The sequence below is a fragment of the Sceloporus undulatus genome, chromosome 6, assembly GCF_019175285.1.
Source record: "Sceloporus undulatus isolate JIND9_A2432 ecotype Alabama chromosome 6, SceUnd_v1.1, whole genome shotgun sequence".
Lineage (NCBI taxonomy): Eukaryota > Metazoa > Chordata > Lepidosauria > Squamata > Phrynosomatidae > Sceloporus > Sceloporus undulatus.
This window is the reverse complement of record NC_056527.1, coordinates 153,221,671-153,246,435: the sequence shown is the minus strand read 5'-3', so window position 1 is coordinate 153,246,435 and position 24,765 is coordinate 153,221,671. Positions and strand designations below refer to the sequence as shown.

The 24,765-nt window shown below is 42.7% G+C and overlaps 1 protein-coding gene across 4 annotated transcripts in view; it reads right to left on the bottom strand.

Moving 5' to 3' along the window:
• Window positions 1–1,984: 1,984 nt before the first annotated feature.
• Window positions 1,985–24,765, bottom strand: part of CCDC33 (coiled-coil domain containing 33) — a 112,352-nt gene continuing 89,571 nt past the window's right edge. For all 4 annotated transcript variants that reach the window (XM_042475304.1, XM_042475305.1, XM_042475308.1 and 1 more), the window contains 11 exons: window positions 19,069–19,136; window positions 17,945–17,972; window positions 11,723–11,918; window positions 10,412–10,500; window positions 9,742–9,873; window positions 7,999–8,089; window positions 7,278–7,402; window positions 6,796–6,882; window positions 5,096–5,215; window positions 3,779–3,874; window positions 1,985–2,205 (listed from right to left, as the gene is read on the bottom strand). In XM_042475304.1, the coding sequence (XP_042331238.1) occupies window positions 3,806–3,874; window positions 5,096–5,215; window positions 6,796–6,882; window positions 7,278–7,402; window positions 7,999–8,089; window positions 9,742–9,873; window positions 10,412–10,500; window positions 11,723–11,918; window positions 17,945–17,972; window positions 19,069–19,136 (1,005 nt within the window). In that variant the 3' untranslated portion in view covers window positions 1,985–2,205; window positions 3,779–3,805. The remainder of the gene's footprint in view (window positions 2,206–3,778; window positions 3,875–5,095; window positions 5,216–6,795; window positions 6,883–7,277; window positions 7,403–7,998; window positions 8,090–9,741; window positions 9,874–10,411; window positions 10,501–11,722; window positions 11,919–17,944; window positions 17,973–19,068; window positions 19,137–24,765) is intronic.

The window sequence follows — 24,765 nt, the reverse complement described above, 5'->3', positions numbered from 1 at the left end:
CTGGTGCCACAACAAACTACAAACCTGGGGATTCCATAGAATGTCACCATGACAGTTAAAGTCAAATTGCATTATTTTCACAGGGTAGATGCAGCCAGGGAGAGAAGAAAACATCAACTGAGTTTTGTTAGCTTGGGAGTGAGGAATTTAGTACTGAAAAAGAATAAACATGCATTCCAATTGCAGTGTCTGACTTTTCCCTCCTCTCCAATAGCAAAAGTTTGATTGCATTCAGATTTCCTTTAGCACAGTGTTTTCTTCCTTTTAAGTTTGGAGCTTTGCTGCTGACTGAGCTCTTTTCTGAGCTGAACAGTTTCGCTAAGCTCTCTTCCAAGTATGAAATGTGCAAAGCTTCTAAATTTCTAAGCCCACTTTGGCCTTTCCATTCCAGCTACTCCTCATAAACGTGAGCATTTTGCCCGCAGGCCTTGCAGTACTAGAGAAGGTCATCAAGGTTTGTACGAAATGCGGTTAAGCCCAAGTCCAGTTTAAACATAAGAGGAGGAAGAGCAGAGACCTTGCAGTTTCTCACCCATGTTTAGCACCTGGAGAGCAGAATGAGATGGCATTTGATCACAGTCTTTCCCAGTGTGGAAAGTGTGGAAAATATACAGTATTTCTATTTCAGTTATAGTACATCTTCTGAACTTTCCATCTATGCACAATAGAATTGCATTAAACAAATCTGATGCAAAGTTTGGTGCAAAATGATTGCTCTTTTGCTCCTGTTGGAGCAATGCGTAAACACTCATTGTTATCCCAGTGTCCTTTGAGTCTTCCAGACCAGCTGGATTGCAAATCTCAAAATCCACATGGGATCATGTTGGCTGAGGGATTCTGGGAGGCCTAGGATAGAGAACAGAGGCATGCCTCTGTTCTCTATCCTGGGCTTTGCTATCACTTTTAGGGAAGAACCTTCACAGAGAACTTTTTTCCAAAGAAGAGAAGGCAGGCAACTGGGGAAAAGGGAAAGGAATTTGCAAGCATGTGGTGGTTCTCTCTCGCAATGCCTACTTCAACAATGCTCCCATGAACTGGAATCCTGTTGATGTCTTCCATATGCATGTATGAGATTTATGGAATTCCTGAGTGGTGGTCATCTTCAATGTGACATCTGAGAATTGAAGCCTAAAACACCTGGAAGACTAAATGTTGAGAACCACAGCCTTAAGTCAAATGGGTTTGCCTGTGTTGACTTACCCTTCAAAGTTTATTTCAATGGGTCTACTCTAGGAGGATCGAATCAAGAGGTTTCAGGCTACAGGCCTCCAGATCTCCACCAGTGATACTGCCTTGGTTGCTAGGCTGCCTATGGGTGAACTCTGTTGGACTCTATGGAGTTCATCTCCATGCCCAAAGACAAGTTTCCTAAATCTTTGTGTACTAACAACCATGGTTAAAATTGGACCTGCAACTTCATTTCCATACACAAAGGATTTGTAATTTGAATTGACATTCTCACATACCAATGGCATATATATGCCTGCACCTAACGTCCACTCCACCAAATGCATCTGAAGAAGTAGACTGAAGTCTACGAAAGCTCATGCTGCTATTTTGTTTCTTTCAGTTTGTCTGAAAGGTGTTACAAGATCTATCTGTTGGACTCTAGTTCAACTATTCTAGAGTTCAACAACATCTGAAAGGCCACAAGTTCCATTATCCTGGTTCAATTTTACAACACCGTGCAGCAAATGTGTATGGTGGGTCTATTCTGTTCAGTGATGGCTTCCATAGCCCTGGAGGTGGTTAATCCATTTAGGATTTCAGTCCAGATTTTGAAGGCACTATTCAAGGTATTAAACCTATTTTGACAATAGCAGCTACTTTCATCTTCAAGGGGTTTTCCAAGATACAGTACTATCCCTTCCCTTCCCTGTACCACACATACACACACCCATTTCTGGTCTTCTTTTTCCTTCCTCCCAGATAAATCTCAATTAGCTGGAATCCATTGACCTTGCAATTTGACAGCACTCAGGAAACCAGTGCCAAGAATTTAATAACAGCTTTCCATGGAGGTTAGTCTTCTACTTGCCTCTCGGAGAAGAGATGTATAAATCTGGAGGGATGGGTGAGCAAATATATTTTGCAATAAGTCATCTGTCCCAGCACAGTATGTGGAATGCTGCTGCCCCTGCAGAGCTATGGTAGAGGATGGAGGCACTGATGCTTGGCATGTGATAGTGAATTTTAATGAGTCTTCTGCGAAAGGGGAGAAAACAGACATCAGTAAAGTGTCTAAAATCCCCATTGCCCCCACTGTTTTTCCTCCCACATTGAAGGTTAAGTTTGCAGAAACTAGTGGGCTGCATTAGGGCACCTTGGGGGACCAACCTCCAACATATTTCTCTCTCACAGTTGGACCTGTATCTGCTGTTTCCAGCTTCTTCCTTCCACATAGATGGGGTCAAGGTTGCTGCCACATTGTAGAATGAATGCAGTTAGAGATTGCCTTAACTGCCATGGCATTTTATGGAATCCTGGGATTTGTAGTTTGTTGTGGCACCAGAGCTCTTTGAGAGGGAAGTCTAAATAGCACATGAAGCTACAGATCTCACTATTCCATCGCATTCAGCCATGGCAGTTAAAGCGGTGTCAAACTGCATTCATTCTGCAGTGTAGAAGCTGTCCAAGGTTTTTGTCTCTATTCCCCAAACAGGCTTTTCACATTAAAACTGAATGGAGATTCATTGTCTTACTAACATGTGTGCCACTAGTGGCCACTAACAGAGCTCCCCCATCCATGACAAAAGTTTTGTTTTGAAAGGAGATCACACTTCCAGAAACTGCCATGGGTCTGCAATTCTCTTGTAAACAATACTGGCTCCCTACACTTTGTTTTACGCCCCCTTTTTTGTGTGTGAAAAACTAGAGACAGTTTCTGTGGCCTGCAGTGGATTTGGGTGTGAGTGGCAACTGGTTCCTGGAGTCTCTGCAGTAGCCAATAGCTGCTGTAAGGAAAGAGGAGGAGGGATCTGTAATTCAGCATCCCAAGTATGCTTGGATGCCCAGAAATGCACAGTCAGATTTTTAAGAGCTAAACAGTCAAAGCCATAGACTGAAATGGAAAGATTCTCCATGTTCGTTTCTCCCAAATACATTTTTAAAAATCATTTCCCCCCATTTTGAACATGCAAATTTAACTTTTCCTGTATTTTTATATTGTTATATTGTTATATGTATTGTTATATTGTTGTGCTGTGCAATGACCTTTGGTCAAAAGCAATAAAATTTGAATTTGAATTTGAAATTAAATTCATTGCAGAGAAAAACTGGTATGAATTTCTTCCTCATCCCCATCTGAGGAAGTAGACCAAGTCTACAAAAGCTCACACTACAACTTCTTTCTCACGGTTATTCTCAAAGGTGCTACAAGATCCCTTTGCATGCTGATATTCCAGATGAAACATGGCTATGTCTCCAATTTCTTCCCCCTCCTTGGTAGCCATGGATAAATGAAGCTCAGAAAATTATTTCAGACAACGATCTCCAAGACAGCCATAGCCAAGATGACTGAGGAATTCAGAGAGATGGTGTCCAATAAAGTAATTCCCCCAAGTTCTATATTCAGCCTTACCCTCCTTGGTCTTTCACGGAACAGATCTCCCCAAGCCCTACATGATAGCTTAGGGTCTATCTGTCTTGCATGTAACAGATTTCCCACCTTGAGGTTTGTGACACATAGACTAAAATTTGATCTCTGGATATGGGGAATGGGAAGGATGGATGTCCTAAACTCTTTTGGTCAAGAGGATTGGCTAGCCCTTACACTGACCTATGAATGGAGCCTTCCAACATTAGGCTACTTGTTCTTCATTGTACGGACTTTGATGACCTTCTCATCTTCATCCCCTCTCCCTTCCTTCTCGTCCTGTAAGTTGTGGGAGCAGGGTGACAAAAATGAGCTAGAAACATTTACAATCTCCTGACATACGTACATTTGAGTGAGCTTGAGCCCAGAGCTTTGAAATATATCGGTTTTGGATTATAACTCCAGAATCTCCTAGACAGCCATGCTGGGCAATTCTGGGAGATGTACTCCAAACAGATAACCTTTCCAAGCTCTTGAGCAACATTTCTAGCACTATAGGGTTTTTTTTGGTGGGTTTTTGGGGCTCTGTGGCCATGTTCTAGAAGAGTTTATTCCTGACGGTTCGCCAACATCTGTGGTTGGCATCTCCAGAGAAGATTGTCAGGAAGAAACTCTTCTAGAACATGGCCGCATAGCTCCCAAAACTCACAAAAAAGTATGGATGCTGGCCATGAAAGCTTTCGACTTCATATTTCTAGCACTGATCAATACATATTTTGAACTCAACTAAATCAGAGAGGGAGGAGAGCTTCACATTGAAGATGACCACCACTCAGGAATGAAACTTAATGAAGCAACTGCCTCACATAGCAGATGTTAAGCGTGTGGTGGAGAGGGCACTTATGGCATGTGCCCACCATTCTTCCTGAGTTGACCTCTGGTCCCCTCTTTCAGAGAGCAGATATGTGCATGCCACCTGGCCTGCCCTGCACCTGCTGGGTGCAACTGCTACTTTCTGGTGTGGTGGAGGACAATGTCTCATCACTTGTGTTGATGTCAAATCATATGGAAAATGTTCTCCCTGTCAGAGGTCCCCAAACCCCTAGTTAGCATGGGCATTGGATGGGGGATTATGGGAGATGTTATTTAAAACAGAAAGTAAGATTCAGCTTTTAGTCTGGTTGGATTTTGTATGTGAAAAATGGTTGGGGAGTGAAGAGGAGGCATGTTGTTACTGGTAGATGCTGGCTCTTAGCTGGATGGTGAATCTGTTCTGGGTTTTAAGCTTAATTTTAAAGGAGCTATCCCTTCTTTCTTTCTTTTTTTGAAGAAAGATGTCATCTCTTTGGATCGCGTCTTTAAAATCTGGACTTAAACCCAGAGCAAACATGGGAACTCCACATCAGCATTTCATCTTGTCCTTCACTTTAGGCAGCAAAGTGTCTTGGGCCAGTCTTATATACACAGATGCCTTCATCACAAGTGTCCAGAATGTCTATTTGCTTTACCCAGGTCAACATTATTGCTCGTGATAAACCTTACAATGGGCCCCTTACTCACCAGCAAATAATCCTGGAGTATGAGAGAGGATGGAGAGCGGATGAACCCCAGATCTTGTTCTGAAAGCCGATTGCTATAGCTTTGCTTCTCCCGTCCCCACTTTCGGGCAGATTCCGCCAGCTGTGATAGTGAAAACAAATATTCAGCATAACTAGCCAGTGTATCCATGTTAATTCTTTTTTTTTAAAGAGTTGATTCATACATGTGCATGTATAGAGTCTAAGATCCAACATGGCACATAAAGCTCTGCCTGAGTACTTATGTTAGGCTTCAAGTTTGACTCCAAGGCAATACAACTTAATGGGTCTTTGTATAATTATTTACCAGTCAGAGAATGGAGGCCAAAAAGAAGAATGTCTTCTTCTATGACTTTCCAGAAACTAACTGGAATAACTCCTGCAGAATTCCAACCAGAGCTTACAAATAATAGATTCTTTATAATATACACTGACAATAATTATGGCATAACTAGAAACATCTGAGGAAGTAGACTGAAGTCTTTGAAAGCTCATGCTGCCAACTTCTTTCTTTCAGTTAGTCTCGAAGATGATACAAGATCTTTCTACATACTGATTCTACAGACTAACACGGCTATATCTTTGAATTCTATTGCTTAACTAAATTATACTATAACTATAGAATGGCAAGGAATAGGCTCATTCTTCTTCTGGTATAAATACAATTTAACAATAATTATTGTAAAACTAGAATTATTACAAGTTATTTTTATAGTTGGGAGATTGCAGTAATTTTATTTATTTATTTAGGAATGGTATTTTATCACTGGCCACCATCTTGTAGCATCCTAACACTTTTTAAAGTCATTGAAATAATATGTATCTTAGTTGCTTTGGAAAAGAACACAGAACAGTTTATGTTCTGGAGCACAACTTCTAGAATCTCCTTGCAAGCCTGTGAAGTAATTCAGGCTTTTTCAAGATGTACTTTGGAATAATGAAAAAACAAAAGTTACTTTTAAAAAGTCATGACATATATATATATATATATATATATATATATATATTATTAATATTGGAACTAGTTTGGGGGGGGGGGAGTAGCTTTTCCAAGCTATTGTCAACTGATGTATTCAATGTTTGCACACTTAAGAGGTGATTCACACATTTATAAAGAAAACTATTTTAATTTTATCATTTGCCATTTGAACACCTGGGGCTACCGCCAACATCTAGGGTTCTTGATGCAACATTACAATGAGGGCATTGTGGAAACTTAAATGGCAGTGTTGTGTAATGGTTTGAGCATTGGACTAGGACTCTGGGAGACTGAGGTTCAAATCCCAGCTCAGCCATGGAAACCCACTGAGTGACCTTAAGCAAGTCACACTGTCTCAGCCTTAGAGGATGGCAATGGCAAGCCCCGTCTGAAGAAATATGTCAAGAAAACCCTATGACAGGGTCACCTTAGGGTTGCTATAAGTCAGAAATGACTTGAAGGCACACAAACAACAACATCAAAATGGCTGATAGTCCCTGTTGCCGAAGCTGTTCAACACAGCTGGGGGGATGATGGTAGTTGTTGTCTAATGCATCTGTGGGCACTTGGTTTGGAGAAAGTGGAAATGAGATAGTGATTGGTTTAGTCTGTGACCACATCCAATTCAGGTCTTCGGAGGACATTATGGGAAATGTGGCAGGAGCCACTGTTATTAGAAGCTCATGTAAGGAGTAGGGCAATACCTGGCACTCCAGAGCATGGATGCGCGCCTCAGCCTTTTCCAATTTTGAAATTAATGAGAGCTTTTCAGTGCCGGCAGAAAATGCATCCTGTGGAAAGTAAAGGAAGATTTTTTTATGACACAAAGAGAGCAAAGCATCATGAGAGAGGCCACAAACAGAATTCCATACAATATCTCTTGAAATGGAGACTATCGGAAGTGGAGATCCATCTCCAAAAGTAGATGCTCTCAGAAGTACAGTATCCCCTTCTTTCTCTGTTCAGAGGAAGGAATACCACTTTTGAGCAATCCTTTGCCTTTTTATTTAATTTGAGCATCTGATACAAATAACAATTCACTGGCCAATTCACTGGGGTCATCTTTTTTTTTGTCACTCAGTGCATTTTCAGTGGACTACCCAACAAAGCAATAGGATAAGCATTAAAGGTCTGCTAAAGGACATTTATGCACATGAGAAACACTTGTCAACATGGAACATCTTACTGGTAAGGCTTGCTGCTGCATTATGATGGGGGAACGGAAAGAGGTTTTGCTAAGTTCATCCCGTAGCCTCATGTTCTCCATCAGCAGGGTCGAGTAGAGATCCTTAGACCAGCTGTCACCTGGGCCTAGGGGGCACATAAGACGGGAGATGGTCAATGAAAGGAGAGGGAAAGAAGGAAGCATCACCCAATACAGAAAGGCAATGGGCACCAATTAGCAACTATATTAAGTTGCAACTATAGCCAGCATGGCCACTAGCCACAGGGGGTCACTAGCCACAGAGTTGTAGCTCTAACCCACATCAGTATTGACTTTATTTTGATTTATCTTATATAATGAGTCCCAGTCGGAATAAACTGAACTGAAAGCAGTAACCAGTGGGGTGCTACCTTGATGTCCCTTGAGGTCTTTTCCAACTCTATGATTCTATAAATTGAATGGAATGGAATAAATAAATAATACAAATAGTAAATTACCCACACTTAGCCTAGTCTGTGTTGTAGTCTGTGGAATTAATGCTCCTGGTGTCTCTTGATATCTCTGCTCACTAACTCAGAACTTGGAAATGCTATCTTTTTGGACTTCAAACCTGAGAATCTCCCAGTCAGTATGGCCACTGGACACAGAGGGGACTTTAAGAGTTAATCTTCTTTGAACTCTTTGAACTCTTCTTGGAAGGGTGTTTCTATTATAGGGAGGGCATACATTGCAAACCACTTACCTGTTCCTTGTGGTAAGTCTGACAACCGGGCTCCCTCTTTGAAGCGATTCTTCATCTTGTTTTCGAGCATCCGCTCCATTCTCTCAATCACCTTTCATTGAAGAAAAGAGTGAGTTCAACCAAGAAGTAGAGGACTTCCATTTCATTCAAGTCACATTGTCTCAGCCCCAGAGGAAGACAATGGCAAGCCTCTTTCAAACAAATCTTGCCAAGAAAACCCAGTGATAGGTTTGCCTTAGGGTTGTCATAAGTGGGAAATGACTTGAAACCACACAGCAATGACAATAGTAACAAAGGTTTTTGCTTCTGAAACATTTTGCTTCTGATACAGAGGACAAAATAAGTCCTACACTTGGCAGCTGATAGCTTCCATACCAGTGGGAGGTTTTAAATTGGACTTTAAAGGAACTATCCAAGATCCTGGACACTACCTGCAAAACAAGTTTAGCACTTGGGAAGGGTTTTAAGGACCCCTGTCTTGGAGTCCTCCTCTGCTTTGACTATTTGGGATCAGGTATATTCCCAGGTCGTGTAGGCTATATTTCAGAGGAAGGCAATAGCAAACTACCTCTGAGTACCTCTTGCCTAAGAAATCCTATGAAATTCATGGGGTTGCCATAAGTCAAAAAGTTACTTGAAGGCACCTACACATACATCATGGATAACTCCTTTAAAGTTCACACTAAAGCTTGGAATGGATGTACTGCCCAAGTGACATGGCCACCATTATTGTCTTCTCTTCATTCCTCATACAGAAGCTGGCTGGAATGGCAGGCGAATCCTACTTCAATACTTGCAATGGGTCAATGTCCCCCCACTCCCTAAGAAGGGGAGCCAGTTGGCTATCTGACAACAACCCCCCAGAATCCCTCTGCATGCATGACTGAGATCCTGGAACCTATAATACAATGAAGCAATATTTCCAAGCTCTGACTCCATCAAATGTGAGGCATCAGGTTTGTTTAGGCCCTAGAATAGGTTGGTAACATATATCCTTCTGTCTCTAGGACAGAAACCTTGTCTGCATGGGCCAAAAGGTTCATTTCACCTCCGTTCTGGTGCTATCCCATTCAGACAATGCATAGCCCAAACCCCAGTTCTGGTGCATACAGTCCAGACGATGTCCAGCATGTTCAGCATCAGAACCAGGGGTATAACATCCCTAACGTGACTTTAGAAAGCTTACCTCTTACTCTGAATCTTCTGGGACGATCTGGATCTTTCAATTCCTGCACCAGGGCAGCTGTAGACATGAACATCCCAATGAGCCACCTGGTACATGGGCTGCTGTTGCTTGCTTTGAGGTCAGAACAAGGTGCCCAGCTATATGATCATTGCTAGGCACATTGTTCTGACACCAGAAGCAAGCAACCCACAGCAGCAGATATACTGGATAGCCCAGCAGGAAGCACCTGCATACAGCTTCTCCTATGCAGGAACAGAGGTCCAGATAATGGAAGAAGACTGAGGCAACTTTGGGCCCAGGATACTTTAGGTTGCTCCTGGAACATACTGCCCAGTGTGGACAAGGCCAGAGAAAGAGCTGGAAAGTCCAGTTGAAATACCTGGGAGAATGCTACAGTTGCATCCAGCATTTCCTACCTGAGATGACTGGTCCATTCCACCTAAGAGCAGAGCCAGCCCTGCCAATGAGTTTAAGCTCATGACTATGATGTGAGAGTGAATTGTGTTGTTGTGTAATTGAATCATGATTTGACATTTCCTTGCTCCACTTTAGCTCACCTTTTCCTGCTGCCTCACAGCATCTTCGAGCGCGTGCATCTTGGCTATCTTGGCCTGATATTTCCTCAGCACCATCTGTTGCTGCTGATGAACACGTTGTAGCATCACCAGATCCTTTTCCCGATCATTTTTCTGATGGTGGAGGAATAAAAGGGCAGTGAGAAGGGGAGCAGACCAGAGTCCTCCATGCAGAAGATAAGCACTTCCTTGGGGAGGATTCTGGACAAGTTACCTTTCAACTGCATTCCCCAGAATTCTGCAACTAGCATGGTTGCTCTGGATTTGTAGTCCAAGCAAGTTACCTTCCCAAGCTTTGCCTTGGAAAGTCGTGGATGTGATCACGGCAATATGAAAACAAAAAATGAGGGATCTCCATAGAAGAATACAAATATTACACTAAAATGGAGGAGCCAGCTTGGTGTAGTGATTTCAGCACTGGACTGTAACTATGGAGATCAGGGTTGGATCCTCTGCTCAAGTGTAAAAACCCACTGGGTGACCTTGGCCAAGTCACTCTCTCTCAACCTCAGAGGATGGTAATGGCAAACCCCCTCTCTGAAGCAACTTGAAAAGAAAACCCCACGATAGGGCTTACCTAAGTAAAAAAAATGATTTGAAGGTCAAGAGTGCGACTGAGGAGGAGAAGGGAGGAAGAGAAGGAAAAACTCACCCGAATGAGTTCATTCTGCAACCTTTGCACCCGGTCCTTCATCCTGGCCATATCTCGAGCTCCAGAAGACAGTTTTTGCTTGAGGGCCACTAAAAAGGAAGGGAGGAATTGGAGACTCCAGAGAAAACCCCACTGAGGCCAGCCTCATTGCTCCTTTATGCTCTTTTTCAAGTGAAATGTAAAGAGCTTCTTGGCTTGGGTGCACCAGTTTTGAATTTATTTTCAATTTATCTTATAAAAGATAAGAACATATGGAGCTGCTTTATGGAAAGCAATTGTATGTTGTACCATCCTACTACCTGGTTCACTGTTGTCTACTGAGTTATGGACTGGAAAAGTCCTCAGGTCCTCTAGATGTTGATGCACCACAACTACCATAATCTTGGCCATTGGCCATGCTGGCTGAGTCTGATGAGATTTGGAATCCAATACTGTCCAGAAAGCCAAATATTTTCCATCTCTGTTTTAAATGGAGGTCTGTAAGGTTCCAGTCTGTCTGCTTAAACTCAGTTCTGCCTCAATCACAGGCAAAGAAATGGCAAGTCACAACCTTGGTGTGGTACAGTCATCAGAAAAAGCTAGTACTGAGAAGACCCAAGTTCAAATTCTCAAACAACCATCTATTTGTGCAATCACCATTCTTAATTGAATATAGACCATAGGATCATTATAAGGATAAACTTGGGGAGAACTCCACAAGGATGAGACATGGAAGTAAAGGAATAGTAGACAAGGAGGAATACACAGGTGAATTTTGCCAAAATATTCCCCTGCAGTTTATCTCCTTGCAACCATCACCTCAGAGAACCTGTGTCATTGCAGAAGACAAGCTCACTTCCCAGAGTTTGGAAAAGTTACTTTTTTGGAAGGACAGCTCTCACAATCTCAAGTTTTCCAAGCTCCAAAGGAATATCTAGGGCTTCAAAGAAGGCAAAGTTTAAGTAAAACCTTGTTGAGGCTTGCAATGCACCCACACTACAGAAATAATGCAGTATGACAGCACTTTAACTGCCATGGCTCAATGCTATGGGATGCTGGGATTGGTAGTTTTGTGAGTTATTTAGCCTCTGTGTCAGAGAACCTTGGTGCCACAATAAACTACAAAGCCCAGCATTCCATAGCATTGAGCCACGGCAGTTAAAGTGGTGTCGGACTGCACTATTCCTGTAGTGCAGATGCAGCCTAGGAGACTCTGTTGAATTCAACTCTACCCAAAGGCTCTCACCCCACTTGAAAGAGAATTTCTAGTTGTCACCATGTTTCCCTGCTTACAACAGTATTGTGGAAAGAAGAGCTAGGCAGTTTCCTTACCTATCTTGTCGACTATTTCTGCCTTGGTCATGACGTCCAAGTCAATGTCGTGGAACAGGGCCCGACCCACATCCTCATGCATGGCAAGGTTGCGCCTCAGGGTGCTGTTCTCAGTCTCCAGGTTGGCAACATGCCGACGGAGGGAGAGGATATCTTCCGCCATCTTCTGCATAGCTGCCCGATAGTTGTCTGTCTCCTGTCAGCCAGAACCCAGCAAAGAGAAGAAGAAAGGGACTCATGGGTCTAAATCTTACTGACAGTCCTGACTAGATTAGATCATTTGAATCAGTATCATTTATCTATGTGTTGATTTATCTATGAATCAACAAATGATTCAATGGGTCTCCTTGAGTTGAGGCTAACCAGTAGGATTCAGACCACCGTTAGTAAACCAGCCTCCCATGACAGCAAAATTTCATTCATTCATTCATTCATTCATTCATTCATTCATTCATTCATTCATTCAAGGGATTTATATCCAGCCTTTCTCTCTAAATGGGATCCGAGATGGCTTACAACCATTTATAATGCCATTTTTTTCTAAAACCAGTATACTTTTAAAGAAAAGTTTTTATGACCCAGTGGCCTAAATTCTATCGTTTGTCATTGTTAGTACTTTGAAATCAAGTGACCCTGTCCTAGGGTTTTCTTGGCAAGATTTTTTCCCAAAGAGGTTCGCCATTGCCTCCAACTAAGGCCAAGACAGTATGTCTTGCCCAACATTCAAACCACACCATATGTGTGTTTACGTGCCTCCAAGTTGCCTGTTACCTTATGGCAACTCCATGAATTTCATAGGGTCTGCTTTGGCCAGGAATCTTCAGAGGTGGTTTTGCCAGTGCCTTCCTCTGAAATATAGCTCACAGCACCTGATATTTGTTGGCGGTCTCCCATTCAAGCACTAACCAGGGCTTAACTCTGCTTAGCTTCCCCAATCAAACAGGCCTTTCGCTTCTAAATCCTATTGTTCTCGTTGACTAAAGTAGAGCCACTGAATCAATCAGATTTGCCTATGTGTTGACTCACCATTCAACCATTAATGCAATGGTCATACTCAGGTTGGCACCCATCAACTCAATTCCAGCCAATATTCTCCGTGAGTCTATATTATATCTCTGTAAACTTTAACAGTAGGAATAAGGCAGTCTGGCTTCAAAAGGAAGCCATTCCTTCAAACACATGAACATTTTGATACCAGTAGCCCACTGGGTTACCTTGGGCAAGTCACATGCTCTCAGCCCCAGGAGAAGGCAATGGCAAACTTCCTCTAAACAAATCTTGCCAAGAATACCTCATGATAGATTCGCCTTAGGATCGCCATAAGTCAGAAACAACTTGGAGGCACACAACAAAAGTGGATCTCATCCCTGGGTGTAACAATTTGTCAGAGGGGAGTTATTCCAACCCTCACATTGATCATCTCCATTGCTCTGCATTGTCTGTCATGTCCTGGAGCAACTCCTTTGGATCATAGCCCTGTGCTTTGATTCTAAGCAGATTTGGAAGCCTTTCCTCCCCTAGCGCCAGCCTTGGCTTGACTCGACATGCCAGTCTCTTTCTTCAGGCTTGTTTTGGTTCCATAAGATCCTGAGATACAGCATGTGACTGACCTTGCCTTCTTGTTCCAAACTGTTCTATCTGCCTCCCGCCTTCCCTGTCTCCACTTCATCTCAAAGTGAAAGGCAAGCCTTTTGCTAACAAAGAGGCTCCTTGGAGAGAAAACATGCTGGTCAGAAAGCATATGCAAAATGAAAAGGAAAAGGCCAGGCACCCTGGAGGCATTAAAACAGAAGGGTTTTTTTTGTTTTTTTTAGTTCATGTAACCTAAATTTAGCTGGATTAAGTCGGGTGACATCAAAGATTTTGTTGCTCGTGTTGTTATGTGCCTCCAAGTCATTTCCAACTTATGGCAACCCGAAGGTGAACCTTTCCTAGGGTTTTCTTGGCAAGATTGGTTCAGAAGAGATTTGCCATTGCCTTCTTCTGAGGCTGAGCCTTCCTCTTCATGCCTGAACAGAGAATTGAATCTTGGTCTCCGGAGTTGTAGTCCTACACTCAAACCATTATGCCATGCTGGCTCTCTGATATGAAAGATTATGCATTGGTTTGCACATCTCTTGAAACTTGTGCTTATTGGAGGCTGATCCCAGGAGAAAGGTACACCCACTCTGGGCTTCAGTGTGAACTTTAAGGAGCTATCCAAGATGTACAATCCAATCTGACAAAAAGTTTCAGCACCTTGTATAGTTCTTTTCAAAGTCTGGTGGAAACCTAGAGTAGATTCACTGTTCCACTGACATAAAAGCAATCAGCTGGCACTTGATAGCTGCAATTCAACATCCTCTGAGCATAGTGTAAATATCCACATGTGCAGATGCACTGCAACAGCACTATGCAGCCCTCATGCAGAACAGCAGCATTGCATATTGGGCAATGCAGAATACACAATTGGAAGTGCAATACACAATTCACAGCTACAATATGTAATTGCAATGGACCACCATTATGTGCACTGGAGATGATGTGGGGCCCACAAAGGGCCCACATGCTGCAAAACTGTCAGAATGGGGTTCAAATTTGGAGAGAGATGCTGGTAGGAGGTGGTGGTAAAGAAATGCCTTTGGGAGCCATATTATGGACTGTCGGCTGCACTTGGTCCCTTCCTGATTAAAATGGCCTCAATCTATTTATCTGTCTAGGGTACATCCACACTGCAGCAATAATGCAGTTTGCCTCCACTTTAAGTGCTGTAGCTCTATCCTATGGAATCCTGGGATCTGGAGATTTACCAGGTCTTAGCATTGTCTGCCAAGGAGCACTCGATAAACAAAAACTACAAACCCCAGGATTCTGTAGGATGGAGTCATGGAAGTTAAAGTGGTGGCAAACTGCATTATTTCTGCAGTGCCTCAATCACATGTACCTCTGAGAATGCTACATAGCGATATAGGAAAGCCTTAATCCAGATGCACAATGTCTGTGGTGGCGGCAATTATTAAAGGGGCTGGTGGTGTCCTGTGGGGAGATTAGATGAATTAAAGGCTAGTCTGTATAAAAGTGTATCATGCCAATTGCTGCGCATTTTTGCACATTCACATTAATGTTTGTCTTCACTTTTCTGTGCAAATTTGCATCTGTTTGGCCTCCCCTCTGTCAAAAATGCACAATCATGCAAATCCACGTAAAGCATATGCACGGAGAATGCGCAATTGCACATTCTTGTGGATATACTGGTAAAAACTGAAACAAATTTTTCTGCAGAGTTTGTCGAGTTTTTCGCACACACCCCTGCACAAAAATTTCAAACTTTTCCGAATTGTGTCTGGCAGGAAGATCCCATTCAATCTGAACAGAATGAGGAGTATTTTAATTGTGTAGACAAGCCCAAAGTCTCACAGGTACTACAAGGGCCATATTTGATGCCATAGCAGTGGGACAGGAGCAGGTCCTCAGAGTTGAGGTGGGATAAGATGAAGCTCTTACAGAGTGTTCTTGCAATCAAGTACAGCTGGACTATATGCAGCTTTCCAGATGTAGTTGGACTGCAACTTCCAGTACCCCTTCCAGTACAGCCAATAGCTGTGGCTGCTGGGTGCTGCAGTCCAACCACATCAATAGGTTTGCACTTTACCCATGATGGACATTTTCCTATTTGCAGCACAGGACTTCTTTTGATAACCCCTTAGTAACAGAATGGACCTTGTAAGTGGACCCCATGGTCAGACTATCCTGGCTGTGCATCAGTGTCATCTCCTGAGATGACCCAGAGCCCTTTTGCTCGTCTGACGCCAGCGCACTATGTCAAAGCAAAGCAGGAGAGGGAACGGCAGGCTTCCACATCATCCCCAAGAACAGAAACAGCCGTGGCCCCCATCAGATTCCAGGAAACCAGTCTCCTTGGTCAGTAAACAAATAATCGCTGCTTATCTCTTGACATTCTGCTGAAGACCAAGGCCAGGAGCTCAGGAGGGCATCCTCTTGGAACAGACACAGCTCTGTCATGGCCATCCCTCCCTAGTGAAACTGCTCCCCTTTCCAACAAAGCTATAGGAGCATCTGCCAGAAGCAAGGAGTCTACAGCTTCTCTGTCCCGAGGCAGAGCTTGGGAATGTTACTGTCAGCTCCCATAATCTCCTACAAGAGGAATCTATAGTTTCCCTTCTCGCACATGTCATTTTTCTATTGCTATGATTGCTCTTCCTCTTTCATCTGAGCAAGTGTTTTGAGCTCCGTGCCCATGTGGAAGAATTGCAGCTCTCATCAGACTGGCCTAACACATCCAGGGACGATGGATGATGGAAACTGCAATCTAACAAGGGCTGGGGGCAGAGATATCCTCCACACCTGATCTAGCCCACCTATAATACCTTAATGGAGGGGGTGTTCAGAACATTACACATCATAAGGAAAAGGATAGTGGCCTCAAAGATCATGAGTGCACAAAAGGGTGTGCGATGGGAGTTGCAGTCCAATAATATCTGGAGCAAGATGGACCCTAAGCAAGCGGGGCTCCTTTCAGTATTCTTTTCTTCTCCTCCTCTTGCACACAGCAGTTGCTATTCTGTTAGTGAAATGTGCATGCAGACCTCTATTCTGGGTTATTTTGGGCCTCTTTAAGAAATAGGAAATAAAACAGACTGGTAATCCTTCTCTCAGGAATATATAGACTAGGTGGGTAGGTATTATGAGTTAATGAAAAAAAAAGATTTTAATAAATTAGCAGGGCCTCCAGGAGAGGGTTTCAGCTGACTCCAAACCCTCCAGCTATCCCCATTTTGCAGATAGTCCTGAATAATCCTTTGTCATCTCACTGTTTTTGGTTGCTTTAAAAATGAAATGAGTTTCTCCCTTTGTCCTCTGCTTACTATAGTTGCTACAAACTGAGTCCAAAGTACAAAAGCAGTTTGCATGCAATCAATTCAGCAGCGGGAAAGAAGAAGTTGGAATGAGGTCTTGTCCTTCCCAGGAGGCTCAGGCAAAAGGAAACTGCTGCAGTGTGTGTGTTCTTCCATATTAAAAACAGTCATAACTTTTGCCATCTTGACCTAATCCGTTTTTCATCTGTGAACTGAAGGGCATGCTAGTCTGGTTGACCGTGGTTTAGTTGAATTCTACAAACCCAGAGATGTTTTTGGACATTTCTAGACTTATTCCAGAGAGCCAAGAACAAACAAGCAAACAACAAGAAAACGTTGTTTGTTCTTGGCTCTCTTTGTGAGCGAACTGAATCCCTTTGCCTTTCCCAGTCTCTTCATCAACCCCCTTTGGGTATTAGCATTTCTTATGAACAATTTCTAATCCCTGTACAAGGAATCCCATTCACAAATGTTATTCTCATACCCCTTCTTTGCCAGCTCAGCAGATCACTTCTGCAAACTGAGTTCTTTGCTGCAGAGGGCAGCATTTGGCTTTGAATACTGAAAGCCCTTTTTGAGCACAAAACCGGAGAACTTCCAGCAGATTCCTTGTCTGATATCGATTTTTAGAGCCAAGGTAGATTGAACACAGCATGACCCAAGCCATTCAGCTGATCTGCCTTGTAATTCTTTAGCTTCAGTGGAAAAATCATTCTTTCCCCCCTATTTTGCTTCACGAAAAATATTCTATAGGTCATTCTAGATCTAGATCCACTGGGCATCGCTCAGTCATCCAGAAGAAGTTGATATTGCATCAGGCTTGATATTGTATAAGGAGGAAAGTCAAGAAGCACAACCTGCCCTGTAAATCTACCTGAAGATGAGTTCCATTTACTGCCTTTCCCCCATGAATAATTTCCACTTTGCACTTTGAAAATTGCTCTTGCAAAATAATTTGGTTAGCATCCTGTTAGGTAACATTTGTATTCTCAGCAGGGGAGAATGGTTTATCATTTCTGAGGCTCTTGTACAATAGAGCAAACAGCATGGCCATTGTGATTTGGTCCCAATGCACAATGGGACATGCAAACAATCCAAAATCCAAAACAGTTCTGGCCTTAAGCATTTCCGATCAGTGAGACTCAACCTATATATCCTGCCTTTTCCTCGGTTAAAACAAACATAGGTAAAAATTTATATGAAGCAATAGTTAAGGGGAAAAAATTAAACTATGGAACACGTGAAACTGTAATCCACCCAGCATGTTATACAAGGCCTGTTTCTACTGTTCTGCCATACTGCCATTTTTTATGATTCCCACCCCTTCCTTCAGCAAAAGTGTAAAAATAATCCTAAACTTTCTTACCATCTCCTGGATCTCTTCAACGACCGGCCTGCCAAATACAAAGCAACATGTCAATCTTGGGAAATGTTCCTCACTGCCATTCCCCTGCTGCCAGCCTTTGGAAAGGCATGACTCACAATGACAGGAAATACACGTTGGCCACAATAACATGGTAGCTAGTATGACCAATCCCACATTAGAGCTTTGGATCTTATGTACTAGAAACTAATGCATCCAAGCTACTTGTTGCATTTAATTTCTTTTCTTTTTTTAATTCTGGCAAATTAACATTACTGGTTGTATGTTATTTTGTGCAAGGCAGATGAGGACAATAGCTGTGTTAGTCTGTATCGGCATGCAAAGGGAGCTTGCAACACCTTTGAGATGAACCGAGAGAAAGCAGTTAGTAACATAAGCTTTCGTAGACAAGCACTGAATCCACAAGTTTGTTTATAATGAAGCACCATTCCCAGAATTCCATAGCACTAAGCCCTGGCAGTTCAAGTGGTGTCAAACCAGATTATTTCTTACTGCCACCATCATGACTTCCAACCAAACCTACTTTATTTGGCACCAGTTGCATGGGGAGAAGGAGTTCCATTCTGGTATTGATCAGAGCATTGTCAAATGATGTTTCCATCAAGTTTTGGTGGGTCAAGCCAGGAAAGATTAATTAGTTAAGTACATTTAACTTCGGTTGTTGTTGTTGTTGTGTGCCTTCAAGTCGTTTCCAGTTTATGGCGACCCTATTATGGGGTTTTCTTGGCACGACTGGTTCAGAGGAGGTTTGCCATTGCCTTCCCCTGACGCTGAGAGAGTGTGACTTGCCCAAGGTCACCCAGTGGGTTAAGTATACTTAACTAAGGGCTGATACAGGATTCTAGCCAAGGTTGTTATTATCATCCTGCTCATTTCTTGGCAGGCCAGGCTGTTGCCATATGTCACAGTGGCCTTTTTCACTAAGAATGAGGAATGTTAGAAAATATGCGGGGGAACTGAAAACATCTTGGTGAGACCCATTTCCCAAAATCTGAGTGTTATTTTGTCACTGTAGCTTGAAAAAGTGTTCTTTCTTATTGCAATCTGTAAAACAACAATCAACAACAATGATGTCTGCCCCAATAGATCAGATAGTCCCACTGTACCTGGCAAAATCAGTCTGTGGCAGGATGTCAGCCACAGCATCATGGGGTGGCAATGCATCTTCTGGGATCTGTGGAAAGAAAGCAAGAGTTTACTATCATTGTACAGCTGAAAAGAAGTGGTTATTCTCCATGCTACTGTCCTTCCTTCCTTGGAAAGAGCTGGCGTTATCATTAGGTAAAATACAGCAAGTGCCTCCATTTTATTATTTTATTTATTTCATTTTATCTTACTGATAGTCCACCTTTCTCTCATTATGAGACTCGAAGCAGCGTTCAATAGAGATTTAAAATAAAATATTCTACACCTAAAACCACTTGTAATATAAAAGTTTAAAAGCCACTCAGTACACAATGTGATTTTTGGAAAGTGAAGATTCACGATTATTTACTGGAAAAGAAGACAAGATTTAATATACATACGTACATACGTACATACATACATACATACATATGCTAAAACTTTCAGTGTGTGAGAAGGTGGGTTATTTTTAAGAATAAAATCTCTTTTATTTCTTATATGGTGGTGTATTCCCATTTATCTTTTTGTTTTGTGTTCATCTTTCTGCATTAGAAATTTGTATTGATATTTACGAGTAAACTAATAAACAGTAATATTAAAATATAGATTTGTGCTTCTTAGCCAAACTCAAGCTGGAAGACATTCTGGAATTCCTCCTGGATAGAAAAGTGAAATGTAGGACATGCCCTGGAAAAGGAGGACACCTGGTCACCCTGCATGAGGTCCACTGGCTGCATTTTGCCCGTCTCTGATATGGATCGTACTACACCACCTTCCTGCTGAATACAACCTTTGTGCCACTTAATACAAATAGTTCTCATATTGTCCCATTGGCCAGTTGTGTGTGTATGTGCACAGGACCTGTTTCTGCAATCTCAGTGAAAGTACTGATGATGAATCATTATGCGCTATTCAAGAATGTGTCACCGCATGTACAACATTTACATTTGCAGAACTTTGCTTATCTGCCTGGAAACTGAGTATGGATTGCACCATGGCCTAAAAAGTACAACTACATGCACAAAGGAACACATGCATGTGTAAAACATCAACAGGATCCCAGTCATTATTGGGTGTCATCCCTATTTTCACGCATAGTGTTCTAGGGTAGTAACAGACATGCACACATATGCACACACCCATGGCTCAACACAGCTGTCTGCGTTTTTGAACTCTCCTTGGAGGAATGCCTACGAAAAACTGGCACAATGAATCTCAACCCTTCAAAGTTCATCACTGCAGTTCAATGACTTTGAATGTGTTTGGCAGAAAGCCATTGACTCATACTGAAGCAAGGACAACTTTGTTCTTCAACTGAACAATTCTGTCCATGTCCAGTCAGAAGCAAGACCCACTGAACTCAGCGGGAATCACTTTCGTATAAGAGAGCATGGGATGACAGCAGTGCAAAAACCCAAACTAGAGAGAAACTTTCCAATGTGCTGAACTCCATCTCCAAATCATATTTAACACAATGGACAGCTCATTTAACATTCAGAAGAAAACCTAGATTTGATTCATCAGCCTCTGCCATGTGAGCCACCAGCCATTACTTCCATTTAAAGCCTCTTTCCTCCACTTGTAACCCCAGCTACTCACAGTAGAGGAAAATGGCCGATAGTACAATGTCATCTGCAGTTTCTGAAACGGTCAGATCTGCCTGAAATCACTCCGACAAGGCTTGGAAAAATTCTTCTATCATTCAGAGACCAGGAGCAGTGGCTTGAACCCTCCTCCAGAGATCAGATTAACAAGCTTTTCCGCCGGTTGCCAGGTACCTGTCATTTCCAAATGGCAACCTTCACAAGGCTGCAAACATAGGAACCACAAAGCAAACAGGTGTGCCCTGCAGAGATTTAGGCACACACACCTGCCAGTCCACCTTTTCAGGTGGAAAAGTGCAAAGGAAGGAAGCATGGCCAGATTCTAAACTTACAGAAGCAGCCCAGAGCATGGGGATGAAGGTAAGGAAAGTTTTCTTCTGGGCAGAGCCAGCCAAGTGTTTGGACCAGATTTCAGGTATTGTTCCTACTCCTCTGGTGAATTGACAACTCAGTGCGGTTGCTACAACACAGCTCCTCTTAGCAACCAGGTGCCCCTGTCTCCCTTGCCAAGGACTATGTAATGGTATAGTAATGGGAAAAGCTACACCTGTTGGGTTTTTGCTTTATTACAGGGATGTAGCCAAGGGGGGGGATCTTGGGGTCCGGACCCCCCCTTCCATTGGAAAAATGAATGGCATGTGCTGCTGCACCGCCACACCCAAGCCCCATTATAATGGTGGCACTTAGTCTGGACCCCCCCCTTCCTAAAATCCTGGCTACGTCCCTGCTTATTAGGCAATTGTTAAAGGCCCTGGTAAGAGGAGCATGATGTCTTTAAGACTTCCATCATATGCACAGAGAATCAGAATTGAGATCAAGGTAACAAGCCTCACTGCATACCAGTATGATTTAAATCAAATTGCTGATCAAGTTATATGACCGTTGTTCCCATTTGAAATCGGTTCCGATCCTACTTTGATCGATTTCTGTTGCGATAAAGCAAGACAAATGCAAAAAAAAAAACCCCGTTTGTCCAGACACTAGTTTCCTAGCAGTTCTTTTGAAAAGAGTCGATTCCGAAGCGTGATCAACAAGTGGGAACGACGGATCTGAATTGCATCATTCTGGATGGGAGAAACTAATGGCAGAGGGGTATTTACCATCTCTCCTCAGCACTGTCTTTGTGCTTGTGGTGTGACCTATGGGAGCGCATGATTTTTTAAAAAAAATAAATAAAATTGTTAGAAGGTTGGATTCACAATGAATCCAATCTTCTATCAATTTATATATTTCCCAAGCTAGGCTGCTGCTTACATCACTGATGATGCACAGATGACTGACATGCACTTTGAAGTGGCGCGAACTAGTGGGGATGACAATCATGCCAAAAAAGAAGCAATTACAAGGGGATTATAAAAAGATTCGCTTTCATAGTGGGAACGACAGACCTTTTGGAATGGATTTACCAACACAGAGCAAAGGCGAATCCTAAACTGGTTTAAATGTAAATGGGAATGAGCCCTGGGAATGGGTTCAATGGATCTTCTTCAATGTGCCTATAAACCAAGGGAGGAATTGAAGAGGATGTCTACTACCTAGTGTATGTCATTGATCTTTTCTGATCCGTATTGTCTATCTATCCCAAAGGTAGGGACCTGTGCCATTCAGATGGTTTAGAAATCCCATCTTTCCAAACCTGGCTGATCTGGTGAGGCTCACTGGAGTTCAACAACATATCTGAAGGGCAAATGCTTTCCTTCTCCTTGCCTGTACTGTCTGATAGTGATCCTAGGGTTTCCAACTAGACATTTTTCCAGCTGTGTCCGGAAACCCCAGGGACTGAACACTGGGCATTTTACATGCAAAATGTATTATAGATTCAGGACTACATGTCGCCATCAGAGAGCTTGAAGCGATGGCCAGAATCCTGCAAATGATACACAAAGATGTCAGTTACACTGTGCATAAGGAATTATGTTTTTGGACAATGCACAACATCACTGATGATGCTGTAAATGGAGTTGCTCCTGTGGGACTGTTGTACATCCAGTGGCGCATTAAAGTACCAGAGTGGCATTTAAATGCACATTGCTTCTATGCATTCCCTTTGAAGACTGCACACTGGTATTATGCAGTAGGCTGTCAGCCATGTGCACTGATTATTGATCCATATACATCCCACTGTGTTGGTATTCAGCACAGAGGTTGCATAAATTAACTCCAAAGGCAGATATTTATGCTATGCTGAGACAATATAAGATCTTAGCCAATGGGTTACCACCATACATTTGTTTTTACAATAGCTAAGGCATAAATAAGGTATGTTTCAGTTGTAAGAGAATAATAAGAGATAAATTACATTATTGGGTGGCAGATCTGTAACTCATTTGGTTATTTTCGCAGTTACAGGGAATGTGTGATTTCTCTGTTTAGGTGTGTTTTATACCACAAGCAAGCAGTTTATAACATTCTGATGCTACTTGTTCTGTTTTGTTTCTTAAAAAGAAGGAACTGCTCTCTGGATTCACTCTGGGTTTTAGAATGTGTCTGCACTGTAGAAATAATGCTGTTTGACCCCACTTTGTCATGTTTTTATTGGAATTGTTTGTATTTTAATTATGTTGTAAGCCGCCCTGATCGGAGGAAGGGCGGCATATAAATAAAAATTGTATTATTATTATTATTATTATGACTTTGTCCTACAGAATCCTAGGATTTGTATCGGAACAGCTATCACCTCTCAGCATCTTCTGCCCAAGGTGGCTGCCTCCTTCTGCCTAATAGCAGGGCTGGCCCTCATACCCTTTGAGTCCCTTTCTGGTTTCCTCTGCTCCAAGATGCACTTTGCTTCCGAGCTTCTGAGCTTGACATTCACTTCCATTGTTCTTATCTCCGACTCTCCGCCTTTGGAGCTCTTGCCAAGCAATTGGTTGGAGATAAGAGAGGGTGGAAGAGCTCTGCAAAGTTATCGCTCCCGCCTTGAAGTGTTGCATCTTATTTTCACACACGATGGATAGTGAAAGCTCTAGGCTTTTGCTTCCTCAGCGCTCTTCCAAGCCATGCGCCTGTCTAATGTTTCAAAGACTCAATTAACTTCTGAGACTTCTCAGTGTTTCAGATATCTTCTGCCACGACCTTCGCTGGGATACATCACTTGTACTTTGGCACTGGATCCGTCATACTTGTTCTGTACTAATCCCTGCTAGTCCAGGCTCTAGGGCACAGGTGGGGGGATGCTTGTGGGCCACATATAACCACATATACCTGGATCAATGGAGTTATGGGAACTGCAGTTTAGTGAGACATTTGGCCTTCTCTGTCAGAGAACTCTGGTGTTACAGCAAATTACAAATCCCAGAATTCCATAGTATTGAACCACAGCAGTTAAAGGCTGCAACCGCACTGCAGAAATAATCCCGTTTCACATCACTTTAACTGCCATGGCTCTGTGTTATGGGATTCTGGTATGGAACTGTAGTTTTGTGAGAGATTTAGCCTTTTCTGTCTGGGAGCTCTGGTGCCACAACAAACTACAATTCCCAAAAATGCATGGCATGGAACCGTGGCAGTTAAAGTTATGTGCAGCTGGATTATTTCTGCAGTGCAGATGCAGCCTTGGTTGTCATTTTGAGAAGGATTGCAAAGAAAAAGGGAGGTCTTTAGGATTGCTGTGTGTGGCTCACAGGGGGAATTGTCTCTTAGCTCCCATATAGTTGCCAAGCTCTTATTTAAGGCTCAAAAGGCTTGTGGGAATGACCCATCTTATGCCCCCTTTCCATCAGTGCTTCCTCCTCCCAGCCATGAGTCCTAGATCTCATACCTTCCAACTGTTCTGATTTGGTAGGGAAAGTCCGGATTAATCCTCTGTCATCCCACTTTTCCAGCTGCTTTTAAAATGTCCCAGTTTCTTTCTCCTCCTCCCACTTTCACCCTTTACCTTCCGCTTACTTTAGTTGCTGCAAACCGAGTTCAAAGTTTTGCACTCGCTTAATATGCATGTATTCCATGCATGCAAGGAAAAACAACAACAGCAGGGTTTCCTTCTAAGTGACCTGAGAAAAAATACTGAAGATTATCCAGACAGGGAGAACTTTGTTCCAGACATCCACCTGAGACAGATATGTTGATGGAACA